Source organism: Poecilia formosa, unplaced genomic scaffold (assembly GCF_000485575.1).
Source record: "Poecilia formosa unplaced genomic scaffold, Poecilia_formosa-5.1.2 Scaffold83, whole genome shotgun sequence".
NCBI classification, from domain to species: domain Eukaryota; kingdom Metazoa; phylum Chordata; class Actinopteri; order Cyprinodontiformes; family Poeciliidae; genus Poecilia; species Poecilia formosa.
Window position 1 is genome coordinate 2,165,147 of NW_006800022.1, and position 22,501 is coordinate 2,187,647.

The window sequence follows — 22,501 nt, forward strand, 5'->3', positions numbered from 1 at the left end:
TGTTTGAGGAGTGGGTGGATACCAGCTCTTCCTTTTCCTCTGACTCGTCCTGGACGTCGTTTGACCTCAGCACTGACCTGACATCAGTCAGCTCTGAACAGTCGGTGACAGCCCCCCGCATCAGCTGCAGACCTTTAGAGGACCGGCCTCCAAACGAGCATCGTCCTCTTGCAACCGAAGGCCGAATTGGCAAAGCCGAATGGAGGGAGACATCTTTTCTCAATATGTGAGTAAAACTGGAACGTTTTGCTGAAAATATAAGGGGGGAACTGATTATTCTCATAGTGTTTGAAGTTGACATTTCAATAGATCTGCCAAATTAGTTGAGTACTGCCAATATAGCAATGGACTTGACTCTGAAGTTCTGTGCCTGAAGCATGCAAGTGAAACTAAGGTCTCAGCTCACTCTGACGATGATTATCCGTTTCATCAGATTTTAATCACAAGTGCTTCTGTAATGGCGACGTGATTCCCTGTAGCAGGACAGCGAGAGCGGACAAAACAAAGCCCCGCATTAGTTTAGATGGAGGCTATAAATCACAGCTCGTCCTGGAAGTCCTCTGAGAATGTCTGGGAATTGGGGGAAAACCAAGGGTATTATTCACCCGCGTTTAGTCTCTTCTTTCTCATTTCCTTTCATTTCGCAACCCACCGTCGCGCTTTAAGGATCTGATAGGTGGAATTGCATTTCTCCGTCACACAAAAGCCTCGGCGTTCGCATCGCCCGTGTTGTTTCTGGCCGGGTTTTCATTTTTTAATCACCGAAGAAGTTTTACATCTAGGCAGAGTGACTGTCTGCTTCAGGTGAGCTCAAGTTCAACCAGGGACAACTTTTCTCTGTATAAAACTGTCGTTGGCCTCACATGCTCGCTAAGTTTTGTAATTTTGTTACAGCGTATGAGTTTGTGACCTAGCAATAATTTTTAAATTCATTTTATGCTTTTTAGTTTTCAAGAGTTTTTACTTACTACATTTTAAATGTCTTGGATAATTAAAATTCAAGCTTACATGTTTAAGACATCTGTGTTAAGTATTTGTGCTCTTTTATTGTCCAATCGAGTTACAGTAACATTACTCTGTTCATACAACAGGAGAAAACCTGGGTCACTGCGACATTTGCCAGGACGATGGAAAATGTTGTTGGCTTTAAACTACAACTTTTTGAAAGTCTCTGTCACCTTAATACCAGCCTGCCTGCATGGCTGACTTGTACATTTAGGAGAGCTTAGTTTCACTGAACCATCTGGGGGGGGAAATGGAGCGTCTAATGAAAATGAAAAAAAAAAAAAAAAAGGAACAAACAAAACAAAAAACAAAGAATGTTTCTGTTGATAACTTGCTGTTTGGACGCCCACTGTGCTGTTTTCTTTTTAACACTAGTAAAGAAAGAAACGACTAACATAAGTACTTATACAAAAGGAAGGTCCATCATCATGTGAAGAAATACCTGTTTCCACTTATTTTGCTCTTATTTTTTTTAACCTTTTCAGTTTTTCTTTTGATTTTCTTCCCCCTCCTTCTCCCACTGTTGTTCAGCATTTATGCTGGTGGCAGGCAGAGGATTAAGATATAGTTAGGCTTCTTACAGAAGAGGGTATTTCCATGTTCTGGCGCACTTTGCATCATTAGTTTGGTCTTCCAGGGAATTTCAAAGGATGCCTCCGTTTGTAGGTTTCAAACTCGGTTTCAATTCATTTCAAATAAGAGGAGATAGAAAATTTCTGCGTACGTTTCATGATTAACGTGAAATGCTTTTAAATCATGAGTGCATGTCTATGTTGTTACACTGTTGTCTACCTGATATAATTCTAAGAATTATCATTTGTTCTGCATAAATATGATCTTCATGGAAATACAGATTTTAAATGGATTTTTACCCAGCCCTGGTTGTAGCCTGGTTTATTATTAATCGTTCTTTGTGAATAAGTTGTGATTAATTACTTTTCAAGGCAACAAGAATCTATGACACCTGGGAGTTTGCATCATGTTGCATCACTTCCCCGCGTTTAAGCACCAAGAGTGAAAAGAGATGTGAATTATGAAGTGATAACAGCACTGAATGGTAACTTCGCTTATGTTTTACTTGTCAAAATCAGATGGGACGGCTCAGTCGGAAGTAGCTTTGTTCATGCTGGAAAATGAACGGTTTGTCAGTCTTTAGCCAATTTTATCAGGTAAATGTTTCATGAAGGCCACCCTTTGACCTCATACTTCTTTATACCTACATGTGCATCGATCAGATGACATGACTTTACTTTTGTTTTGTTTTTTTTAAATTGTTCTCTTTTCTTTTATCCTCTTAGTTTAAAACAAGGAGCAAAGACATAACGGGGCTGTGATGTTTGCATGTTTTTTATTTTTCCCCTGTTCATCCCATGAGATATTAGTGCCAGTAGTCGGCATGGACAGGTGCTCTATTGTGTTTCCTTTTGTCATTGTGTTCTTTGCTTTAATCTCACCCTGCTTTACGAGACCACTAGATCATAATCATTGATCCTTACTTTTAAATACAAACTTGCACACATGTCAGCTGCGCTGTTGGTGGTGATTTATATATAAACAAAACTTCAACACAGATATCAAACTTTAGAATTAATCTGGAAAAATTAATTTAGGGGAAGCTAAACGTCTAAAAGGTTGGCAACAATCAAACAGTAGTGGTGGCAGTGTCATGGTCTGTGGGTGCTTTGCTTCATCCAGACTTTAATGATGTGGTGTTGTTAACAAAACCCTTAAATTAGCTAAATAAAATAATTTAGACACGATGTGTTTGTCTGCTGTCAAATTTTGTCAAATCTAAAACATTTGTGTGACGGAAAAGCAAAAGCTAACGGATGCAAATACTTTGCTCCTTTGTTCCCTCTATTCTGCAACACTGCTGATGTGCATGCGTGTGTGTGTGCATCTGTGTGTCTGCATGTGTGCGTGTGTGTTGTCTTTCATGTAGGTATTCGTGTGTCCATGCGTTTGTGTGTGAATGAAGTTTATCCCCGCTGGCCCAGATGCCCCGGCTAAATCCATCACCAGCGGCGCTGCACAGCATTGCTAAGCTGGAACATTTGGCACCAAACTAGAAATGAAAAAAAAAAAAAAACATTGATGAAAAGACAACTTAAGTATCTACTATACATCTAAAAAAAAAAAAAAAAAAAAAACACACACGCACATGCAGACATACACACGTATGCACATGTACGCACTGAGAAAATTGAGTTTGGGGATTTTTTTTAAGAGATTCAGAGTTGGGTTTGCTTTTCTTTCAGTGGAGGAGTTAGACTGTGAGCAGGGAAGCAGCTCTTTCTCCAATGTTCTGAGCCCTTTAGCAGTCGTGGGGCTGGGGCTTCCATCCCACTCACACCGACCCATTATTCCTTCATTGCCTGGAAGAAACGATGGAGCCGTGTGATGATGATGACGAACTGGGAATGTTAACAGCTTTCCAGTAAGTTTCTATAGCCTTTTTTTTATTATTATTTTGGTTGCTTATGCAGGAGTGACTTGATCAAAACCACCAGTCTGGGGTTTCGAGTCTGTTAGGTTTGATTTTGTCGTTGAAACATTTAGGGATATTATTGTTGGAGCTTGTTGAATCTCACTTTTTCATAATCTTTGTCTTTTTTTTGTATAAAAATATTAAATTTATTTTAAAATAAGCATAGGAAGATTCAATGAGTTTGTAGCAATTTTAGTAGACCGCAATAGAATAAGAAAAGTTGGTGTGATAAGGTGTGTTTATTACTCAGTCAGTGTGATTATCAGAAATGATTTAAGTTTTGTAACTTGTCAATAAAAGTTAATTAGTTAGAACAACTTTCCACTGAGTAGTTGTTGCACTCAGGATTTCTTAAAATATCAATATATAGTGAAATAATCAACATGGGAAAATCTTAGTTTACTAGAGACTGGAGGACATATCGCATCTAAGACTAATTAATAATGGTCACTTGCTATTGCTGTCCAAAAATGAAACACATCAGGAAAAACTGAACCTTTATTAACAATTTGATTCCAATGTTTTGGGAGGAAGGTTATTTAATGGTCTAATTCTGTTTTGATCACCTTTATAAATCTTGGAGAGGTTTAAGTGGGGGAAGAAATCATGAGATACAGAACAGCCAATCAGAAGGGGATTTAGTGTAACCATGGCAACAAGTTGCCTGGGGAGGACATATGACTACTAAAATTGTACAACAAACATTTGGAAGGTCAGAATTTTTTTTAGAAACCAGAACGTTATGTTTTTAGAAACCCCTCTGACTGCCGACTTTGTGGAAAATATTCTAGTTTCACTAGCATGTTTCCTGAAGTTGGGTTCACTATCTAGCTCCAGATCAGAATTGCCCTTTGTGATTTTGATCACTGAACTGGCGGCACATTACGTAAAGACGAGGTGATTCCGAGCTGGGATGAACCCAGGATTACCCCTTGTAATTACTGAGCACCTATAGAGATTAATTCATGGCTTTAGAGGGTTTAGCTGGCTGTCTACTGGGAAGTATGGCCACATGATTGTGTGGGTGCTATTAAAATGTTGGTAGGATGCTGGTCCAGTAAAATCCTACATTTTGCTGGACACTCTTAAGTGACATGCAGCGCTCTCTAGTTTGTATTTCTTAAAACATTTGTGTATACCTTTGATATGGCTAGCCTGGTCATATTGGGGATTCACAGACAACCTTAAATTTCACAGTTAAGATTACAATCTATACATTTCATGTAATTTAATTGTCTTGTTGAAAAGGATGAAACTTTAACAAAATGAATAAGCCGATAAAAGCTGCCTACATTACATGCTAGAAGAAGGGGAAAAAAAACATTTTACTCACATTGTGAGTCATCCTAACTAAATTGAAATAAACAACCTCCTTGAACTGAATCTGAACCCACAGAGGAGGACAAAAGTAGACATAAGCTTTTTGTCTCCTTTTCTCCTTGTACACACTGACCCGTACAGCTGCCGGTCAGCGGTGAACTTTAGGATTTAGGAACGGCAAATCGCAGCATCACTGTTTTAGGATTACTGCGAGGAGGTGATGGGTCATTGGTGAGGAAACATGTGGCCCGGGGAAAAAAGTCAAACGAATTTTGACAGACAGGCAGACATGGACTGATTTTCTTACAATCTCTGTACCTCCCCTGCTGTTCCTGGTTTTCCAGCTACAGATATTCCAAATATTTGACTGTTGACTCAGCAGCCGCAGACAAAGCAAATACAAGCGAATAGGCTTTTCATTCTGATTCATTTTTGATGGCATTTCGCAAATCCATAGTCATCTTCTTTGTTCCGGAAAATCTTTAACAAGAAATAAGTGATTTAATGAAAGTCGGAGTATCAGGAGACACGGAAAAGTATCTTAAGCACTGGACTAAAACCCTCTCATGGATAGCTGGGGGTTTAAAAGACATATTTCTTTGTTCTAAGGGGGATCATACATACAACTAGCTGAAATTGGTTTCTCTAAATGTGGTGACTGGTTGAAGACCAAATAATTGGTCCAACTTTTCCTAGTTGGATGGGTGGATTGGTGGTGGGTAGACATACGGACGACGTAGTGGTGAATGGATGGGATGAAGAAAGGTGAGAGACTGGATTTCTGCATTTGTAGTCTCACTAAACGTCTATATGACACTCCTTTTGATATTGCATCCTACAGTAGTGTAGACTTTCTCTAAGGTCCTTTGTCTTTTCTGAATAATAAAGACACATTGTCATTTTCGTTGGTAGCTAAATCTGATTGTTCCTTTGTCGACCATAGATTAGGATGTCAAGGGTTTAGTCCTTCATGTCCTCCTTCTCCACTTCAGTTCCTGCCACACTCTGATGGTTCGACTCTGATTGGTTAGGTCAGACAGGAGGGGGTCTGGAGGCCAAGTGGGTCACACACCGATTAGCGTCCTGGCAGAATTTCCATCTTCAGTTGTACTGCTTTTCCTTCCAGTCACATGGAAATGTATGTAAATACCTCTGGGTCATGCAAAGGAAATAGAAATAATGTACACTACATGGCTGCAAATCAGACCACCAAGGAAGTCGGTCGTTGGGATGATTTTTTTACTCAATATTCTCGGCTAGTTTTTATTCTTCTACTGCATTCAGTCACTGTTTGCGATTCATACGAAGATGCTTTGAAGCAGATTTTGATCTCAGTGGGAATACCACTTACTTGACTGCTGAAGTGTTTGGACCTGTGGACCAGTCAACGAACCACACTAAGTGGAAATTAGTGGTGTGAGCCCACCCAGAGATATCAGTGATGTGCTAGTGTCTCTTTTCAATCCTTTAGTAGCTTAATGCAGATTTGGCAACAACTAGGCTGTTTAGGCAGCATTTCCGTGTAATGAGGTTATGACATGATGCTTGCATCTGTGTGTTTGCACTAGTATGAAACCCAAAAGCCACTTACTTACATATGGTCTGAGTGTAGCAGATGGGAGGTAATTCACTATAGTCTTTGGGGTGGCCTGAAAAGGGCCGTATTCCCAATCTGACGAGCCCGTATTTAAAAAGTTACACAGAGCTCGCTGTGTTTTCTCTGTCACTGTGTTTATATGACAGGAAAGGAAGTGCAACACACACAAAAAGCTTCGCCGCAGCCCCTCAGCGTGTGTACCAGGACAGTCTGTTATTTATAACATCACCTCCTGCTCAGAACACTTCCACCATCACTCCCGCTTTTCTCTCTCATCTCTGGGATCACTGCCCAGTCATGTGCAGCGAGCTTCAGATTGTTGCCCAGGCAGAAACCCCTCAGGCCTCCTTTGCATCGTAAGCTCCATGCGTACTGGGACATATTGACACAATTAAAACAAATTTATTTTGTTTTTTAATATATATGAAAGCATTCATGATTAATTCGAGCTTATTTCATGCATATTCAAAGTAGCCACACATTTTTTATTTATTTTTTTGGCATTAGTCTCTAAGCCCTGGTCAGAAATTCAGCTTTGTGAGTGCGTATAATTAAATGTCACACTGGGCCTGAGGAATAGCTAATAGCGTTTAATCAATTTGTTCCGTCTACTTGTTGCCGTTCATCTCTACATTTCGATGCATGCTCAGGTCTTTGTACAGCAGAGATATGTGCACCGCATCCCCAATATGCATTTACAACAGTCACGTTTTGTTTGAAAGATGCATGCCCTTTTGTGGAGTCTGGTTTGCTCCGAGGCTGACAAATGGCTCCTTCCGTTGCCTGGTTTTCCTTATCTCTTAAATGTCTGCGACAGGCTGCGTTATTGCAGGGGGAAGTTCAGCGAGCTGACGGCAGTACGCTCAGGGATAGAGGACGGGGCAGAGAGAACGTAGAGCCGAGCCAAACACTTTATTTGTTTAAGCTCAGATGGAGCCGTCAACCGCTTTAATGCATAAGAGAGCGTTTGAATGCTTCCAGGTAGATAACGTATGCCAAGTAGATTAAAAAACTTAACTGCTCTGGGAGGAAATTAAACAAATTTGCATGCACCAGAAGGATTCTCAAAGGAAAAAAATAGTTTTACAGGGCAATTCAACAGCATAACAATCTTTACTTTTGTCAAGAATGATTGTTTGTGACATAAAAGTTAAAGATCTGGTGAAGGTTAGAAGTGCACACGATGAATTACGATGAAACTAAGGCTTTCTTAATATGCATTAATACGCACAGTGGAAACCGTCGTAGAAGCTATATCTACAATCACCCATATATCCATTTTTCGTCCCATTTTTCTTAGAGGTCCAGCTGATCAGCAGCAAATTCTACTTGTGCTGAAAGTAGATTTGCTGTATTTTCTTTAGAATATTTTAGAAATATGCTATGAAAAAAATCTAAGAATTGGTAACTTTTCTATGAATAATAGAAAAAGCCACAAATACTGAACTGTCAATAAGCGGGGGTTCACTTTATTGGAGTTCTGTTTGATTTTTTTGTTTGCTTTTTGTGTTTTGCCATTCAGCTTTATTAGGGAGGAATCTTTCATTATTCTACATTTTGACTTTAATATTTGCCAACTCTACCTTCTGAATTTCATAGATCTCAAAGACATCTCTTGATGTCAGTCCTCTTTCACTGACTGCACAGATTTTGACAGATTTTTGTCTGGGCTGCATTCCCAAAAATTATTTTTTCCCTTTATGAAAACATTCCAGTGTGGACCTGGGTGTATGATTCAAAGTGTGGCTGTAAGATAATCCATTGAGCTATTCATAATTACATCACCCTTCACTTCTATTCCATCTGATGTTTATTTTAAACGCATCAACTGCATCATGTTTTAGTCTTTCAACCCCATTTTTGTCCATCTCTTAACAATGCCCTCTATCCATACATCGCCTGTTCTTCCTCATATTAGTCCAGTCTTTTCCCAATCCTGCCCCTCCCGTGCTAGGGTTGTCCGCCCCATCAGATTAGGGCTGCGTCATAAGGAAAAGAAAGACCCAGCGAGATTGCTTGTTGGATTAAAACAGGGTGCGGGAATGAAATTCTATGATCTCATTGTTTGGACGAGTCATGTGAAGTTTGTGTATGCGTGCGTGCATGCATGCGTGCAAAGGCCAGCGTTTGCTTTATCTCCTGTAATAACAGGGAGCTGGCCAAGAAAGACTCGCCTTGCACTGCTGCATTCTGGGAAAAATAATGCATGTATCTTTAGCTTTAGGAACAAATGCTAAATATGAACAAACACAGTTAAGCATTTATAATCTAGACAAATTTCTCATTGGCTCTTGGCTACAGAAAGACTTAATACAATACAAGGGTTAAAATGCAAAATTTAAAAAAAAAAGTAAGTAAAAGTGAACACTTACTAAAAAACAAAGAGGAAAATACAACCACATTAAATTGGAAAAAGTGCTTAATTTGTCTGATTTAATAATCATGATCCTGGTAAAAAGTGTTGTTCATTTCGTAGCGCTGTAAGGTTGTGGCTCAATTTAAGATCATCAGTCTTTCGGCGCAACTATCCCTCATGTTCCCTCAACAAGATGTTGAGCTATTTGTTCCTGAATCACCAGCTTAATGTAATTTTTTTCCTCCTGTATTTCTGAATGTGTGTCACTATAGCAGGAAGTCAGAAGTGCCTCAGGATATATACTATGTACTGTTAGGCCAAGAAAATACTGTCTGGAATTGATAAGTAGATAAAAGCCTTACAGTGAAGAACTGCAAGTATTCAGCTTATTTCATCTCAACTGATCCATTTGATACAGTCCCTAGCATCTATGTCAGAAGTCAGGAATATAAAACTTCTTAAATTTTTTGCAAAAATCCCTAAACCACAAAATTGACTACGGTATTTATAAATTGCTCTTGTACTTGTATAATCAATCCATCCATCTGGTTGCTATAATTGCTCATCATTCAGTAAAAAATAAAACTCCAGTCCATAGTGGCATCTTTTTATTTGTTTCTGTTGACTGAAGCAATCGTAAACGCACCAAGCCGTGACGGTAAAATTGCGTTGCAAACCGAACCGTGACGCTTATTTACCATTGCATCCCCAGATACCGTATCTAGCAGATAGAATTGACTTTTTCTGTTTTATAGTTGTTAAAGTACATTTAGTTACGATTGAGTCAAGGTTAACAGTAAACATTGTAATGGCTAATTGATATTCACGAGAACATAACACATTATCCACATGGGTTTACTCCGTTTGAAGCCACATCCCATCATTAGATGGAAGCATCTTTGTTATGTTGGTGAACATTTAATATTTTTCCCTGTTTTGAAAGGGAGGGAGAAAAGTAGGCCAGTACTCGCGTTCAAACACACACCCAAGGAAATCATAATGATAAACTCCACACATCTTCCAACTGTCTGTGAAGCACAACGAGGACCACTGAATACTAATGTGGGATATAATAATCCAACACCAAGTCTTTCTTCGTCTTTCTCAGTTTTCGCTCTCGCTCACGCAGTCACTTCCTCTCCGGTGGTGACCTTGGGCTATATTGTTATTCATTAGTGGACAAAGGCACGTCGACTGCTTTTCTCCCGCTATCTCTGTGGGACACAAAGCAGGAGTGAGATGCCACTGGCGTTCCTATCTGTCCTCCACAGTAATGATCACTGCTGTTTTAAATCAACCTAGTGGCAAGATCGGACACCCGCCGCAAAATGAAGGAACGCGTGCTAACAAGTTCATGAACTTAAATAAAGGGCTGTAATTAATTTTCATTAGATAATACAGTGAAGCCATGAAACTGTTTTGGCATGGATGTAAAGCCACGGTGATGCCTGGGTCACTCTCTGAAAGGTTTTCTGTTATGGATCATTTGCAGGGTCCATTAGTTTTAGAGCCAACTTCAGTGTTGTCAGGTAGCAGCAGTGTGTGTGCTTATGAAACATTGCACCTGGCTGTAGCTATAGCTTGGAACTGATTCTTTTTTTTTCTGCCTTGTACCCAGAATGCTTCAGCACGAACAATGTAAAAGTTGTGATGGCTTCTTGGTTGCAGGAACTTGCTAACTAGGTAGATGAGCAATCGCTATTGGTCTGCAGAGACTTAAAAACAGATATAAGGCGTTAAGGTAAAAGCAGTTATCTTAACAAGAACTACACTTACTAAATAACCACTCCACATCACAATTAAGATTTAATATTTTCTGTATCTACAATATATGGTGCAACCTAGGATTAAATGAGTTCTTCTGGCCCTATCCTATCAGGGCCACCTATCCTATCAGCTATGAAGACTGCAGTCCTTATTATCCCTAAATCAGTTTCTCCCATTTGCATCTTTGTTCAGGCGCCTTGGATGACTCCTAATAGCTCGAGTTTAGTATTGCCATGTAATGAGAACATGGGGAATGTCTTGGGGTACAGTTTTTTTGTATTTATAATCAAACTGAGTATAATTTGAAATAAGCCCTCTACATTTTAAATATGCAATGTCAGCGTTTCTTGTTTGGATCAATGGTTGGGATCTGACGTTAGGATGCCTTAAAACCTCGTCAGGTTCTAGTGAGTTCAAGAAAAACAATAAACCATTGAAGTCAGAATACCGACTGAGAAAATCAGCATCTCTGAGATCCCTGAGTTCAGAGTGCAATAGGTTGCCATGGGTACAAACATAGGAAACGTTTCACAGATAGCATATTTTCACTGCTATCAGTTTGTCCCTCAATAAACATATATTAGTATCTTCTTTTATTGTTTAGCCCATAGAATAAAGAAATATTGTCATTTTTTGTTTTTTGCATATTACTTTGTTTTCTGTATTTAGCACCACAACATGTAATAAACTGTTTTCTCAAGTTTGAAGTAGTAACAAATAGTCACACAAGTAGTCACAAATCACTACTTACTGATTATAGAAGAATTAATTATTAAAAGATAACATCTTTAGGATTTTCTTTAAACTTCTTTATCCCATTGCGGCTGGTTCCAAAGTCCAGTTTTCATCATTTGTACTGAAACACCCATTTAGAAAGGAAAGCTAAAGTTACTGGAGCAACAGTCAGTTGAAGTGGAGAAGAAAATGACGAGCTTTCCATGATAAAGGTCCACATGTCCCCCCAGTGCTTCATTTATTAAGAGCAAAGCTCCCATTTATTTAATAAACCATCTATTTAGTTCTCTTCCACATTCATTATGCATTTCTGCCTCAGCGTGTGACTTTTGGTGAACTCAGTTGCTCTTTTCCCAACTTTTCAATAAGAATGATAACATGAAACAGAAGCTGTGATTCAGTTAAAGATTAAATCTGGAGAATCAAATTAAAATTGCCTGAGGTCACCTCTTAATTTTTCATAAAAGTGATTATTACAGTGGCAACAAGTTCAAAGATTGGTGGGAAACATTGTAGGCAATCAATACCTAGTTTTCACCTCCTTCAGAACACAATTCATGATATCATTGAAATTTGTAGACCATGGCGAAAGTTCATTCACTCCCCTTTATGTCTTGAGTCTTTCCAAGCATGTTGGTGATTGAACCTTTTGTCTTCTTTGCATTTTCTTACCCTATAAATTCAAAATATGCAAATACCTTTCATCAGTAACTTTTCTTACTCTCTTTAATCTAAAGTCAGTTGACATTATGCTTATAATAACCCATCAAATACACTAAGAAGTTGATATTTGCCTTGACACATACTGTCGATGTCTACACAATTTGGGCAGCAGTCTGAGAGGAAACATATTGGATTTATTCATCTTTCAAATCCACATCATTTCAAAAGCAGTATCGTGATGAATTCCTGAAAACTGCCACCGGGGAAGCTGCCAGCGATGCATAATGTCCTATAACAAGTTATATCAACGATAAAGTACAGACAGGAAATTGAATTTACTGACAGATAAGGGGGCCTGCATTCATTTGTCTCCGTCGTCTCCAGAGATCGGTTTAGGTGTTAACCAGTTTGGAATTATAAGAGGGCAACAAGGGTCCTTTTGTCTTGCCACCCACAGAAGTGTGTGTTTAATGCGTTTCCGAACATGGAGGTGCTTGCAGTGTGTGTGCCTTGTGGGGACACGCTACAAGCAGTTATCAAAGAAACGTTGACAAAAAGTTGCATGACTAAGTTGCCGGCTTTGCACTGAGAGCAAGAGAGACACTTTTTTTTTTTTTTACTTCTATATCAAATTGTCTATATCAGGTCTTCTGCTAGTCTATGGAATGTTATGCCAGTGAGAATCCCTTAGGAATGTTTTAATCTTCTCTTGCTCCACTTGAATATGCCAGATTAAATTGCTCCATGCTCACTAAAAATATATTTATATATAGAAATGGCAAGTTTAGTGTCTTGAACCTTATTAGGGTTTAGGTATAGACTCTTGTGCAGTCTGAACAAATACAAGATTAGATTTAAACACTTTCCAAATCTGGGTAAAAAGTTTGGAAAAATATTTTTCTTAGCAGATTTTATGTTATATCCCATTTGCAAAAAGCTTCATCCATCCATACATCCATCCTATTTAAAGTCTGATCACTGCATAAACATTGACCAATCATACTAAACATTTCTTTTCATATGTTTATAGGGGTTAAAAACTGATGAAGTTTTTTTTTTCTGTTGTATTGGTATGTTTTTGTTAATGGTGAAAAAAAAATGGTATTGACAGATCAGGCTTTTTAAGATCTGTGATTGTGATCGGCCAGAAAAGTACGATCAGTGCACCCCTTATTTTCCTATTTTATCCCGTGACCATAGGCATGACATTGAAGAAAAACTGATGTTTTAGGGATTTTCTATTCCTTTTTTCTTACTGATTTTCTTATCAGTGTTGTTGCTTTGTCATAAGACAGTTTCCACTTTTTTAATCTGAAGATTGGAGGCTGTCTGTAGAGGCAGAAGATATCAGGCGATAACCAATACGCTTTCAGAATACATTTTCTTCCATCAGTTTTATGGCACTTCAGACATTCTTCTAATCTCCACTTAATGCTTTTATTTTCTGACGTGTGAATGTGACAACTTTGTTAAATGGTAGTCTCATAAGTGTTCATACTAAAGGCAATGGAGAAAAATGTCCTCCGCTCCAACTCATTTGCATTCACAGGAAGTCCATCAGCACCACCGAGGTTTGTTTGGTAGATGGGTTATTTAGCCACTTGTGGCACCAGGCCAGTGAACACAGCATTTTGTCAAAGCTGGACCATCTGTGCACCGAAACACACATTTAGCTGATCATAAGAGAAAGACGATGGAGTCCTTGAGAGTTCAAAGACAACAGATACAATTAAAAAGATTAGCTTTATCTGAAGTAAATGGAGTTTTAACCATTTTAAAGGTCATGCAAAGTCAAATATTCGTATTGGGAGTTTTTGTTTTTTTATTTAAACGAGAACCTGTTATGAATCTCTGCTTCCCATTCTGCAGAATCAGCTTTCTTTAACCCAACACCGCTCTATCCTTCCCTGTCCATCCCTCTAAGTTGCGTTCTCTTCACAGCCAAAACACTTTTCCTCCCGTTCGTCCCCTCCTCCGTCGCTTTCTCCTCATTTCAAACCATCGGTACCCCACCTCCCCTCCTGCCTCCGTATCCTTGCAGCCCAGATGAACAGAGGACAGAGCCACAGCCAGAGAGCATCCGTCATCCATCCGGTCTGATCCTCCCTCTCAATCCCCCCCTTACCCATCTCTCCCTCCCCTCCCTGCCGCAGCTACGATCGCTACACTTCCCCGTGCTCTGGGATGTGGAGCACATACAGAGCGCTCTCTGCAGCCTGAGTCGTCCAGGTGTAGAGAGGCAGGAAGGGGCTGCCTTCTCCTGGACAGAGCAGAGTGGTGAAGATAACTCCTGCTGTGTCCCTGTCATCACTTTGAAAGAGTGATGACAGAGGAACGGGACTGTCCGTTCGCCGGACCGAGCGACTCGTTTGGCCGTTCTCGCTTCCGTTTGAGTTCATTTTCATGAATGCAAAGACATTTCTGTATTCGGCACACTTCTGTTGGCTCCAGATGTGGACCTGGGCTGGCGCTGGATTGTTTTCGGCCGTGAAATGTTGAAGGGATTCAGATGTGGATTAGAATGCTGATGAGGAGCACCTAAGCTTTGGGACGCAGAGCTCCGCAACAGGAGCATGTGGACATGTTTGGCTTCTCCAAAAAGCCAAAACAGTCCGGGTGAGTGCACGCATGGATTTTTAAAACATTTTTTGAAGCCTAAAGTGCTTTTCATAGCATTTTACACTAATTACAATCAGGAAAATGACTATCTTGAATGCATTTCGTAATAAAACAACTATTTTATTAATGATCCAGGTTTATTTTTTACAAAAGAATAGAAGAAAAGTCACCTGTGATCATTTACATAATTTATTCAAGGCAACCTTGGTTTAAAATGGTATATTTCTTCAGAACTGTACCATATCTAAAAAGTTCACCATAACATAAAGAAAGTTGAAGTAGGAAACGGCTTTGACATCAGATAAAAGCAGCAGATCAGTTAATGTTAATGATGACGCCGTTACTGAAAATACAAGGATGTTTGAAGACGGTGGGGATGAATCCTCCCGAGACGTTTTCACCTCTACTTTCCATGGCGAGGAAAATATTTACCCCCACAAGATCTCTTCTGTTTTGCTTGATTTCACTGGTTGCTGTAGCTCTTTTCAGACTGATAAAGGTCAATGATTGTGTTTCTCATCTGCTTTTGAATTTCCTGTGATCATTGAGACGTTGCTTCTGAGATCTTTTTACTTACCTTAACCTGTCACTGAGGACTTTCCCTAATTGATGGATCCCGTCTGTTGATGATGTCCGCTGTCTTGTGGAACGTCCTCAAGGATAATGCCTAATCATCAGTTCGACATTAAACTCAAGTACACCTGGGTTATGCAGCAGAACGGTGTCCAAAAGCACGCCAGCACGTCCACCTCAGAATGACTCAAAAATAAAATGGAGATTTTGGAGTGGCCTGTTCAAACTACAGACTTAAATCTGTTTTGACATGCTGTGGTATGACCTTACGCAGAGGTTTTCTCCTTTGGTGGGAACTTATCCCATAACCTCTGGCTCTGTGGAAAATATTTTTTGTATTTTGTGGTAAGAAGTGTTACATTCTTAAATATCACTGATATTTTGTTTGGTTTAGATCTTTTTTTTTTCCCTTTGTTTTTGATGCTATGCAGCTGGAAGGATCTTTGCGCTTACTTTTTAATTTTGTACAATTGCTATAATGCGTAACCATAACAACAATGTTTTGTTTTTACAACCGGCCTCAAATCTCTGCAGAGTTGGTAATGGAATATCGTCTTTACTGGCCGTAAAGTCAGTCATGACAGTCACGGGACTGTCATACATCAACAGTCTTAAGTCAGAGGCCTCTTCAGATTTGTTGCAAGACTGACTGCTATCAGAGATCCTCCCTGCCCACAGCATCAGCACCCAAAGTGAATACATGTGGATGATATGAGTTAAGATATTTAGCTCCCCTTTTAAATATTTTTTATATGGTTACAATAAAAGATTGCTTTATGAAGGTTCTCTGTTCCAGAAAATAGTTCATATATTATATATATATTTAAAAGCTCATTGTGATCACAGTATAAAGTGATTCTCACCCACTTTTTCATGTGGAAGCGGTCCAAGTGATACTTTTCCCCCCAACAAATGGCACATAAAATGGAAAACCTTCATATCGTGTTGATGTAGATGACAGCGTCGCACTGGGGAGAACAGCAGAGGATGTACTTGCATCATTCCTTCTTATGATATCTCATTTGCATTAATAGCTGCAATTTCTATGCAGACGTGTTCCCCCAACCCTTGTTTTTCTCAAAGGAAAGCAATTCCAGTTTTTGTTGTTGTTGTTTTGTGTGTGTGTGTGTGTGTGTGTGTGTTAGCCATGCAGAAGATTCCCAAACCCACTTTTACATGACACCTTTTATCTAGAACTTTGCAGTCCCAGACAGCCGGTGTGCATCTCTAGCATGTCATGATGACGGTGTGTAACTTGATGTACAAGCTCAAGCTGATTTGTAGGCATCAAAAAGAACTTTCTGATCACGATTCTACAGTGGACATGAATCGTTCGTTATAAAATGGGAAATTAAACAGTTTCGTTTTCTGATGATTCTAATAGTGGAAAACGTTGATATTTGTTGATTTACATACTGCTTAGTTTCAAGAAAATCAATCCAGTCTGTCTCGTTCAAGATGCCAGTCTATGAGTCCTGAAGACACAGACAGTAACTGTATCAGCTTTTGCTGTGTGGGGCATTTCTTGGCTTCATTGTGTTGGCTTTTGGCAGGGAAACTAGCCAGCACTGCTTGTTTGTGTTCAGTGTATTGGCTTTTCCAGCAATGTATGCCAAATGCATGTTGCTACTTCTGAGGGCAGAGCTCCATTGTACCAAGAGCCATATGACAATGCTTGGCATTATAATGCTCTATTAAGCTAATATATTTGGAGTTGAATTACATTTTCAACATTGGTAGTGTCAAATAAAATCAAGTAAAATGTCTATTTTATAGCTCAAGGACTGAGTATTAAAACTGTTCTTTCTGAAGTGGATGATGTCCATTAAATATTCACATTGTCTCATCAAATGACGTACTCAAGTGATTCTTACCAGAATCTGTACTTTGTTTACACTCATCGGCTAGTTTCAGGTAGTTATTATGGCAGAAGTCACCAGAAGAAAATGGATCTAAGTATTTATGAGTTATTGTTGCCTTTCTATTACCTCGAACCAGTGTCCCTCTTCTCGACTGACATCAACAAGATATTTTTGCTCACAAAACTGCCTCTTAGTGGAAATTTTATCTATTTTGGGACCATTCTCTGTAAACCTGCAAGATAGTTGTGTGTGAAACTTCCAGTAGATCAGCAGTTTCTTTAACAACCGTGCCATGTTTAGTCACTTAAATCCCCAACTTCCCCACATCGATGCTTGATTTGAGCTCCGTTTGCTGCTTTTTGTGTTGAGTTGTTTCTCACTGTGGAGAAAAAAAAAAAAAAGCTTTTCCAGTGATTTTATTTAATCGGTTTTAATATCTTTCAAACCTTTATGACCGTTACTATTTCTCACCAAATTTTTATTTTTGGAAAAAGTTGACATCTGTAGCTTTGCCTGAATGTCTGTTGGACTTTTTTTTATAAGAATATTGACAGACGATGTCCAACAAGGTTTATTGGTGTTTCATTTTGACGTCCGCAAACATTCGCCCATCAATCATGACAACGTTCAGTGCTAGCTGGGTGGCTGCTTAGCACATTTAGGATATCATGTTAGCATTTGGATCAAATTACACCAACATATACTGAATACATCCACTTGTATTTTGTAATTTTCCACTACACTCAACAAATTCTGGTATAAATTATCCCATTTTTTTTATTAAATATAAGTTCAGACTTGAGGTGAAGAAGACTCCAGCTAGCAGTTTTTTATTCCCTTTCAGCCGAAGTCTTTAAATGTTCGTGGTGTCATTCTAAAGGGGATTATTGGATATAAGATTTAAGAGAGCTTGTTTCTGTGTTCTGGGAAAACTCCACTAACTCCACCTGCATTGATATGGAGGAGATGACCTGCATCTTTCAGCCTTTTCGCCTGGAATACCAACGCAGCGTCAACAATGGCTGCTGATTTCACCAGGCCGTGTGAGCCATTGTGGGATCCGGAACAGAGTTCATTAAACTGTGGCTCCATTAGTTGCTTTAATAGGGCTCACAAGACATCATGAGATTTCACTTGTGTATTATCCCAGACAGGCACTCTGATCAAATTAACTTGGGGCTTTAATGAGCAACATCGCAGTGACATATACCACCTGTCAATCCCATCATCCTTTGTTCGATTATTTTTCAGTGTCATTTTGAGGAAAGTCCGTCCATCATTGTTTGGGATTTTTACCTGGAATCCATCATGTCCGACATTGATAAACAGGCTCTTTGTCTGCGAGGCTGACCTTTGTTTTCAGTCTTAAACTATCCTGCCTCTTTTTGTGAAAAGTAAAGCAAAACAGACGTTTTGATCTTCACAAGTAAGGAAATAGCAGCAGGAAAATGGCTGCTTCCCTAAAGATTTCACATCTGCTCTCACAGCAGCGATAAACGTTTGGAACCACCAAACCCAACATAAAGCCTGACGAGGACCCTGTTTGTTCTTGGAACCAAGCAACAGGAAGAGGGATGGGACAAAACTGCCGCTTTGGGATCGCAGAATCTAAAAAACACCCAACAGACACCAACCACAGGCAAATTGGTTGTTTGGAAACCTTTACTCTCTTACAATCACAAATATAAGCATTTAGAGTTTGTTAAACAGGACTGATACTTTAACTTTGAGGATCAAAAACACAACAAAGGGTGAATATTTGTAAAAGTCTCATATCCACTGTGACATACGGTGGTGTATCTGTGATGCTGCGGGCCTGATGTTCTTCCTTATGTCTTGGGGAGACCTTTTTAAAGTGCACTGTTTCAATAATTCACTTAAATAACAAAATATAAAATTTTTTTATTTAGCACCTTGCAAGTATATCCATAGTGTTGAATTTGTTTTAATTTTAACTACAAGCAACACAAAGGTCATTTTTTTATGAGGCTGAGATGCGTTTCAGCAACCGCCTCCTCCTCATTTGTCTTTTTCTCACTGTCTGCTGTTGACCCTTAAAGTTGCACGATTTTCTTGATTTGAGTCTGGATAATCCTCCTAAGGGATTTGGTCGGTGATCAGTGCAGGGTAGGTCGCCAACATGAACACTCAGCTGGCTGTTTCATCTTACACGTAAAATCACACGTCTTTCTCGCTCTCTGCGTCTCTTACCTACGCTTCATAAGGCAGCGCATCCGTCCATCTATCCTTGCACTGTCCCTGTTTATAATTTATACCGGGGACGGGCCACTTTCATAGAGTCGTGAGTTTAATTCAGTCTGTCGTAGGAGACATTTGTTATCCCACAGAGCTTATTTCATAAAAGATATCAGCTCCGCTTTCATCAGTCTTGCATTTTCAGCTGCGTCTTCTCGAGAGATTCATTTTCCGGCAAACACTAATATTCTGCTAGCTTATGATCGCCACTTTTTTTCCTTCCCTGAATTTCCCGTCATCTCTTGGTGCTGCGGAAAGTCAAGCTGCGGTTACATGTCAAAGGGGGGGCTCCAGCTCCCCCTTTGACATGTAACCGGTTTTAATCACGTATGCAAATGATGCACTAACCCGTTGTGTTTGTGGCACTCTTAAGATTTGAACTTCCTTCCCTCGTCGTTTTGCTTCGCAGCGAAGACAAACAGCTTTCAGAGGAAGCGTCGTCATCTCCCTCCAACCAAAAGCTGACTGAAGTTGTTTGCTGATTCAAAAATGAGACATTCCTATTGAACTCTCGCCATCGGGAGAGCACAAAGTGTAATGTATCATGAATAAACACGGCATGTGTTTCCTGTTTGCACATGTCCCACTGAAGCCTCAGTTTGAAGGAGACACTGCAGAGCTGACACATAGGCACATCTGGTTTTGCTGCATCAGTAGATAAATGCTTCTTTGCAACCATTAGACTTTAGAAGTTTTTGTTTGCTGACTCAATCCCCTCTTTCCTCCAGCGCACATCATAGTGACGTATAGATCCGATATTTGGCTTGAAATCGAACCCATAACACTTTTTAGAAGAGGCAATCAAAATATTACTATTTTTTTAGGCTTAATTGCTTGAATCCTCGTCCCTCTAATTTGCGAGCATATGTCTATCAGTTAAGTCAAGGAACATAGATAAATTCGGAAAAAAAATTGACTAGGTGAGCTTAGATAGGAAAGAAAAAGCAGTTCAGTCACGTAATTCAGCAACACACAGCAACACTAAAAGTACATGGTAGTACACATATGGTAGCAATGTCACCTTAAATGGCGTCATCCAGAAAGTTGTGAAACAAAAAGAAAGCACCCACCCAATAGTCCTTCTTGTGGAATAATGAAACCACGGAATCTGTGAGAGAAGACAAAATAAATGGGAGCAATAATTGCAAATTGCAATGCATAAGTGGAGAGTGAGGAAAAAGTGGACAGCATCTTCTTCAGCAGTCTGTCTGAATTGCAGAATAACTGTAGTGATAGCAAGTCTCTCTACAAGGTGTATGGAAAAAGGAAAGTTTTTATACTTTAATATAAACACGTTGTTGGACTAAGTAACAGCACGAGTCATTGTGCATTTAAATTGTCAGTACAGTTTCAAGACCTTTATAAAAGCTGCTATTTAGTAAATGCACGTTTTAAATTTTGGGAATTTTCTGACTTTGTGTTCAAGGTTTATTTCATAAAATGTTAGAATGAGCCTAGAAAAATGAGCTACAAAAAAATTACAGATTTTTGTTGTCTGTTTTTTATGTCTTACATTTGAACTTTATGCCAATCTAAGAGAATCCAACTGTTTTGCTGTTGTAGCTTCATACAGAAGCTACAAGCTAGACAGTGAATTGGCTGTATTAGTGTCATACAGCTTTCACCCACTGACCTATCTCTTAGGAAGACTACCACCAGTTCCTGAGTCATTTTATTACAGTCAAAGAAATCAATAGGAGCAAATCATTCTGACCAACTGGGTCTGAGCAGTGCATGACCCCATGTATCCAGACACATCCTGAGTCGAACGAAAATCAAATAAAATGTACCACATGCACATACAGTCCAAAGCAAATTCATATTTATTTAACAAAATCTAAGTTAGACGACTCTCTTTGAGTCTGGTTCTACATCAAGTGGATCTGTTAAAATATACTGAAGTTTTCATTCCAGTGTCAAGACGGAGAGGAGTGTTTGGGTTTTCCTCCTACAATCGTTTCCTCCAATCTCAGATAAGCTGAAGACGATTGATGGAGACATGAAAGAGATGAATGTACAACAGATTGAATGCTTTTATTGTCAAGGTAGCTAATTATATTACAAGGATTCAATTGTAAAAAGAGACTTTATAAAATTACTTTTAAGAAATGCCTCTAAAATGCCATCCCTCAAAGAAGGTGATTTGCAGAATAACTGTAGCGATAGCAAGACTCTCTACGGGGTGTATGGTTTTCTGTCCTTCCTGCAGAGAAATGTCAATGCTTTGGGGTTACTGCACTTCTAAATTCATTTATTTAAGCCAGTGTGTTCTGTTTCTTATTGTTTTACTTTTTATTTTTCAGTTTTTTTAGATTCTAATTCCCATTTTTTTTCACTAAAGCGCACTCTGCGTCTTAAGAGATTTTCTCCCCAACGTTATGATTCAGGAAACACAATGTGAGCTTAAGTGTTTCTCATTCATCCTAATGATCAGCCATTCTCCTGTGTAATCTTATTCATGGAGCGTTTAGTGACGCTTGTCCTGCTGTGGTATTTTTAGCCGGCAGAATTACGACCGAGTTTTGACTGCAGATGTTCTTGTCGTTTGTAATTCTTTCGGTCTTTTTTTTTTTTGTTTTTTTGTTTTTGTTTTTTTTTTTTTTTCGGTCTTTTTTTTTTTTGTTTTTTTGTTTTTGTTTTTGGCACAACCGAATGCATCGCAGCGCTGTGGCACGACTCCCTCCAGCTGACTTGGATAAGTAGAGGTAGTCGGGTCTTTTGGTCTCGACAGCTAAACCATCAACACAGAACAATCTGTCAGTTCATGCTACTTGACATTACTGGCTGGCGTTTTATGCAGCAGCCAATCAAGGAGCACCATTTGTTTTCCTTGTGGCTGAACGGCTACGCCCTTAAAAGCTCGAATAAATTGAAACTGATGTTTAGCTTCTGCTGTAGTGACAGAATAAAGGTATACTCTTGAAGTTTTATAGTTGCAGATGAGACACAAGTCTGTTCTGCTTTGAGTGGGAGCCATGCTGTTATATAAGACAGCAGAGGTCAAAGGTTTAGCCAGTTCAGACGTTTGAGATTGATGTGGCTTGGTGTGTATACATACTGAAACATCCCCACACTGTTCACCGTCTGTATATTCCTTGTCTTAAAATTAGTCGCATAACAAGCAGGAAGTTGCTCAAAAATCAGCAGCATGAAAGTTTCAATGAACTCCCACACCACTATCTTACGGAGCCCCCCAGGGGACATGGGGAATTTTTTTTCTTTTGCGTTCCCTCGCAAAACTTTTGCGTTCCCTCGCAAAA

General features: G+C 39.3%; 1 protein-coding gene across 3 annotated transcripts in view; it reads left to right on the forward strand.

Moving 5' to 3' along the window:
- The first annotated feature begins 3,333 nt into the window (after window positions 1-3,333).
- The window catches only part of LOC103141446 (FERM and PDZ domain-containing protein 4), a 45,757-nt gene continuing 26,589 nt past the window's right edge, over window positions 3,334-22,501 (forward strand). For 2 of the 3 annotated variants that reach the window (XM_007557102.2, XM_016673845.1), the window contains exon 1: window positions 13,944-14,547. In XM_007557102.2, coding sequence (XP_007557164.1) covers window positions 14,513-14,547 — 35 coding nt within the window. In that variant the 5' untranslated portion in view covers window positions 13,944-14,512. Of the gene's footprint in view, window positions 3,443-13,943; window positions 14,548-22,501 lie in introns of those variants that run through there. The other variant, XM_016673844.1, reaches the window with a different exon arrangement.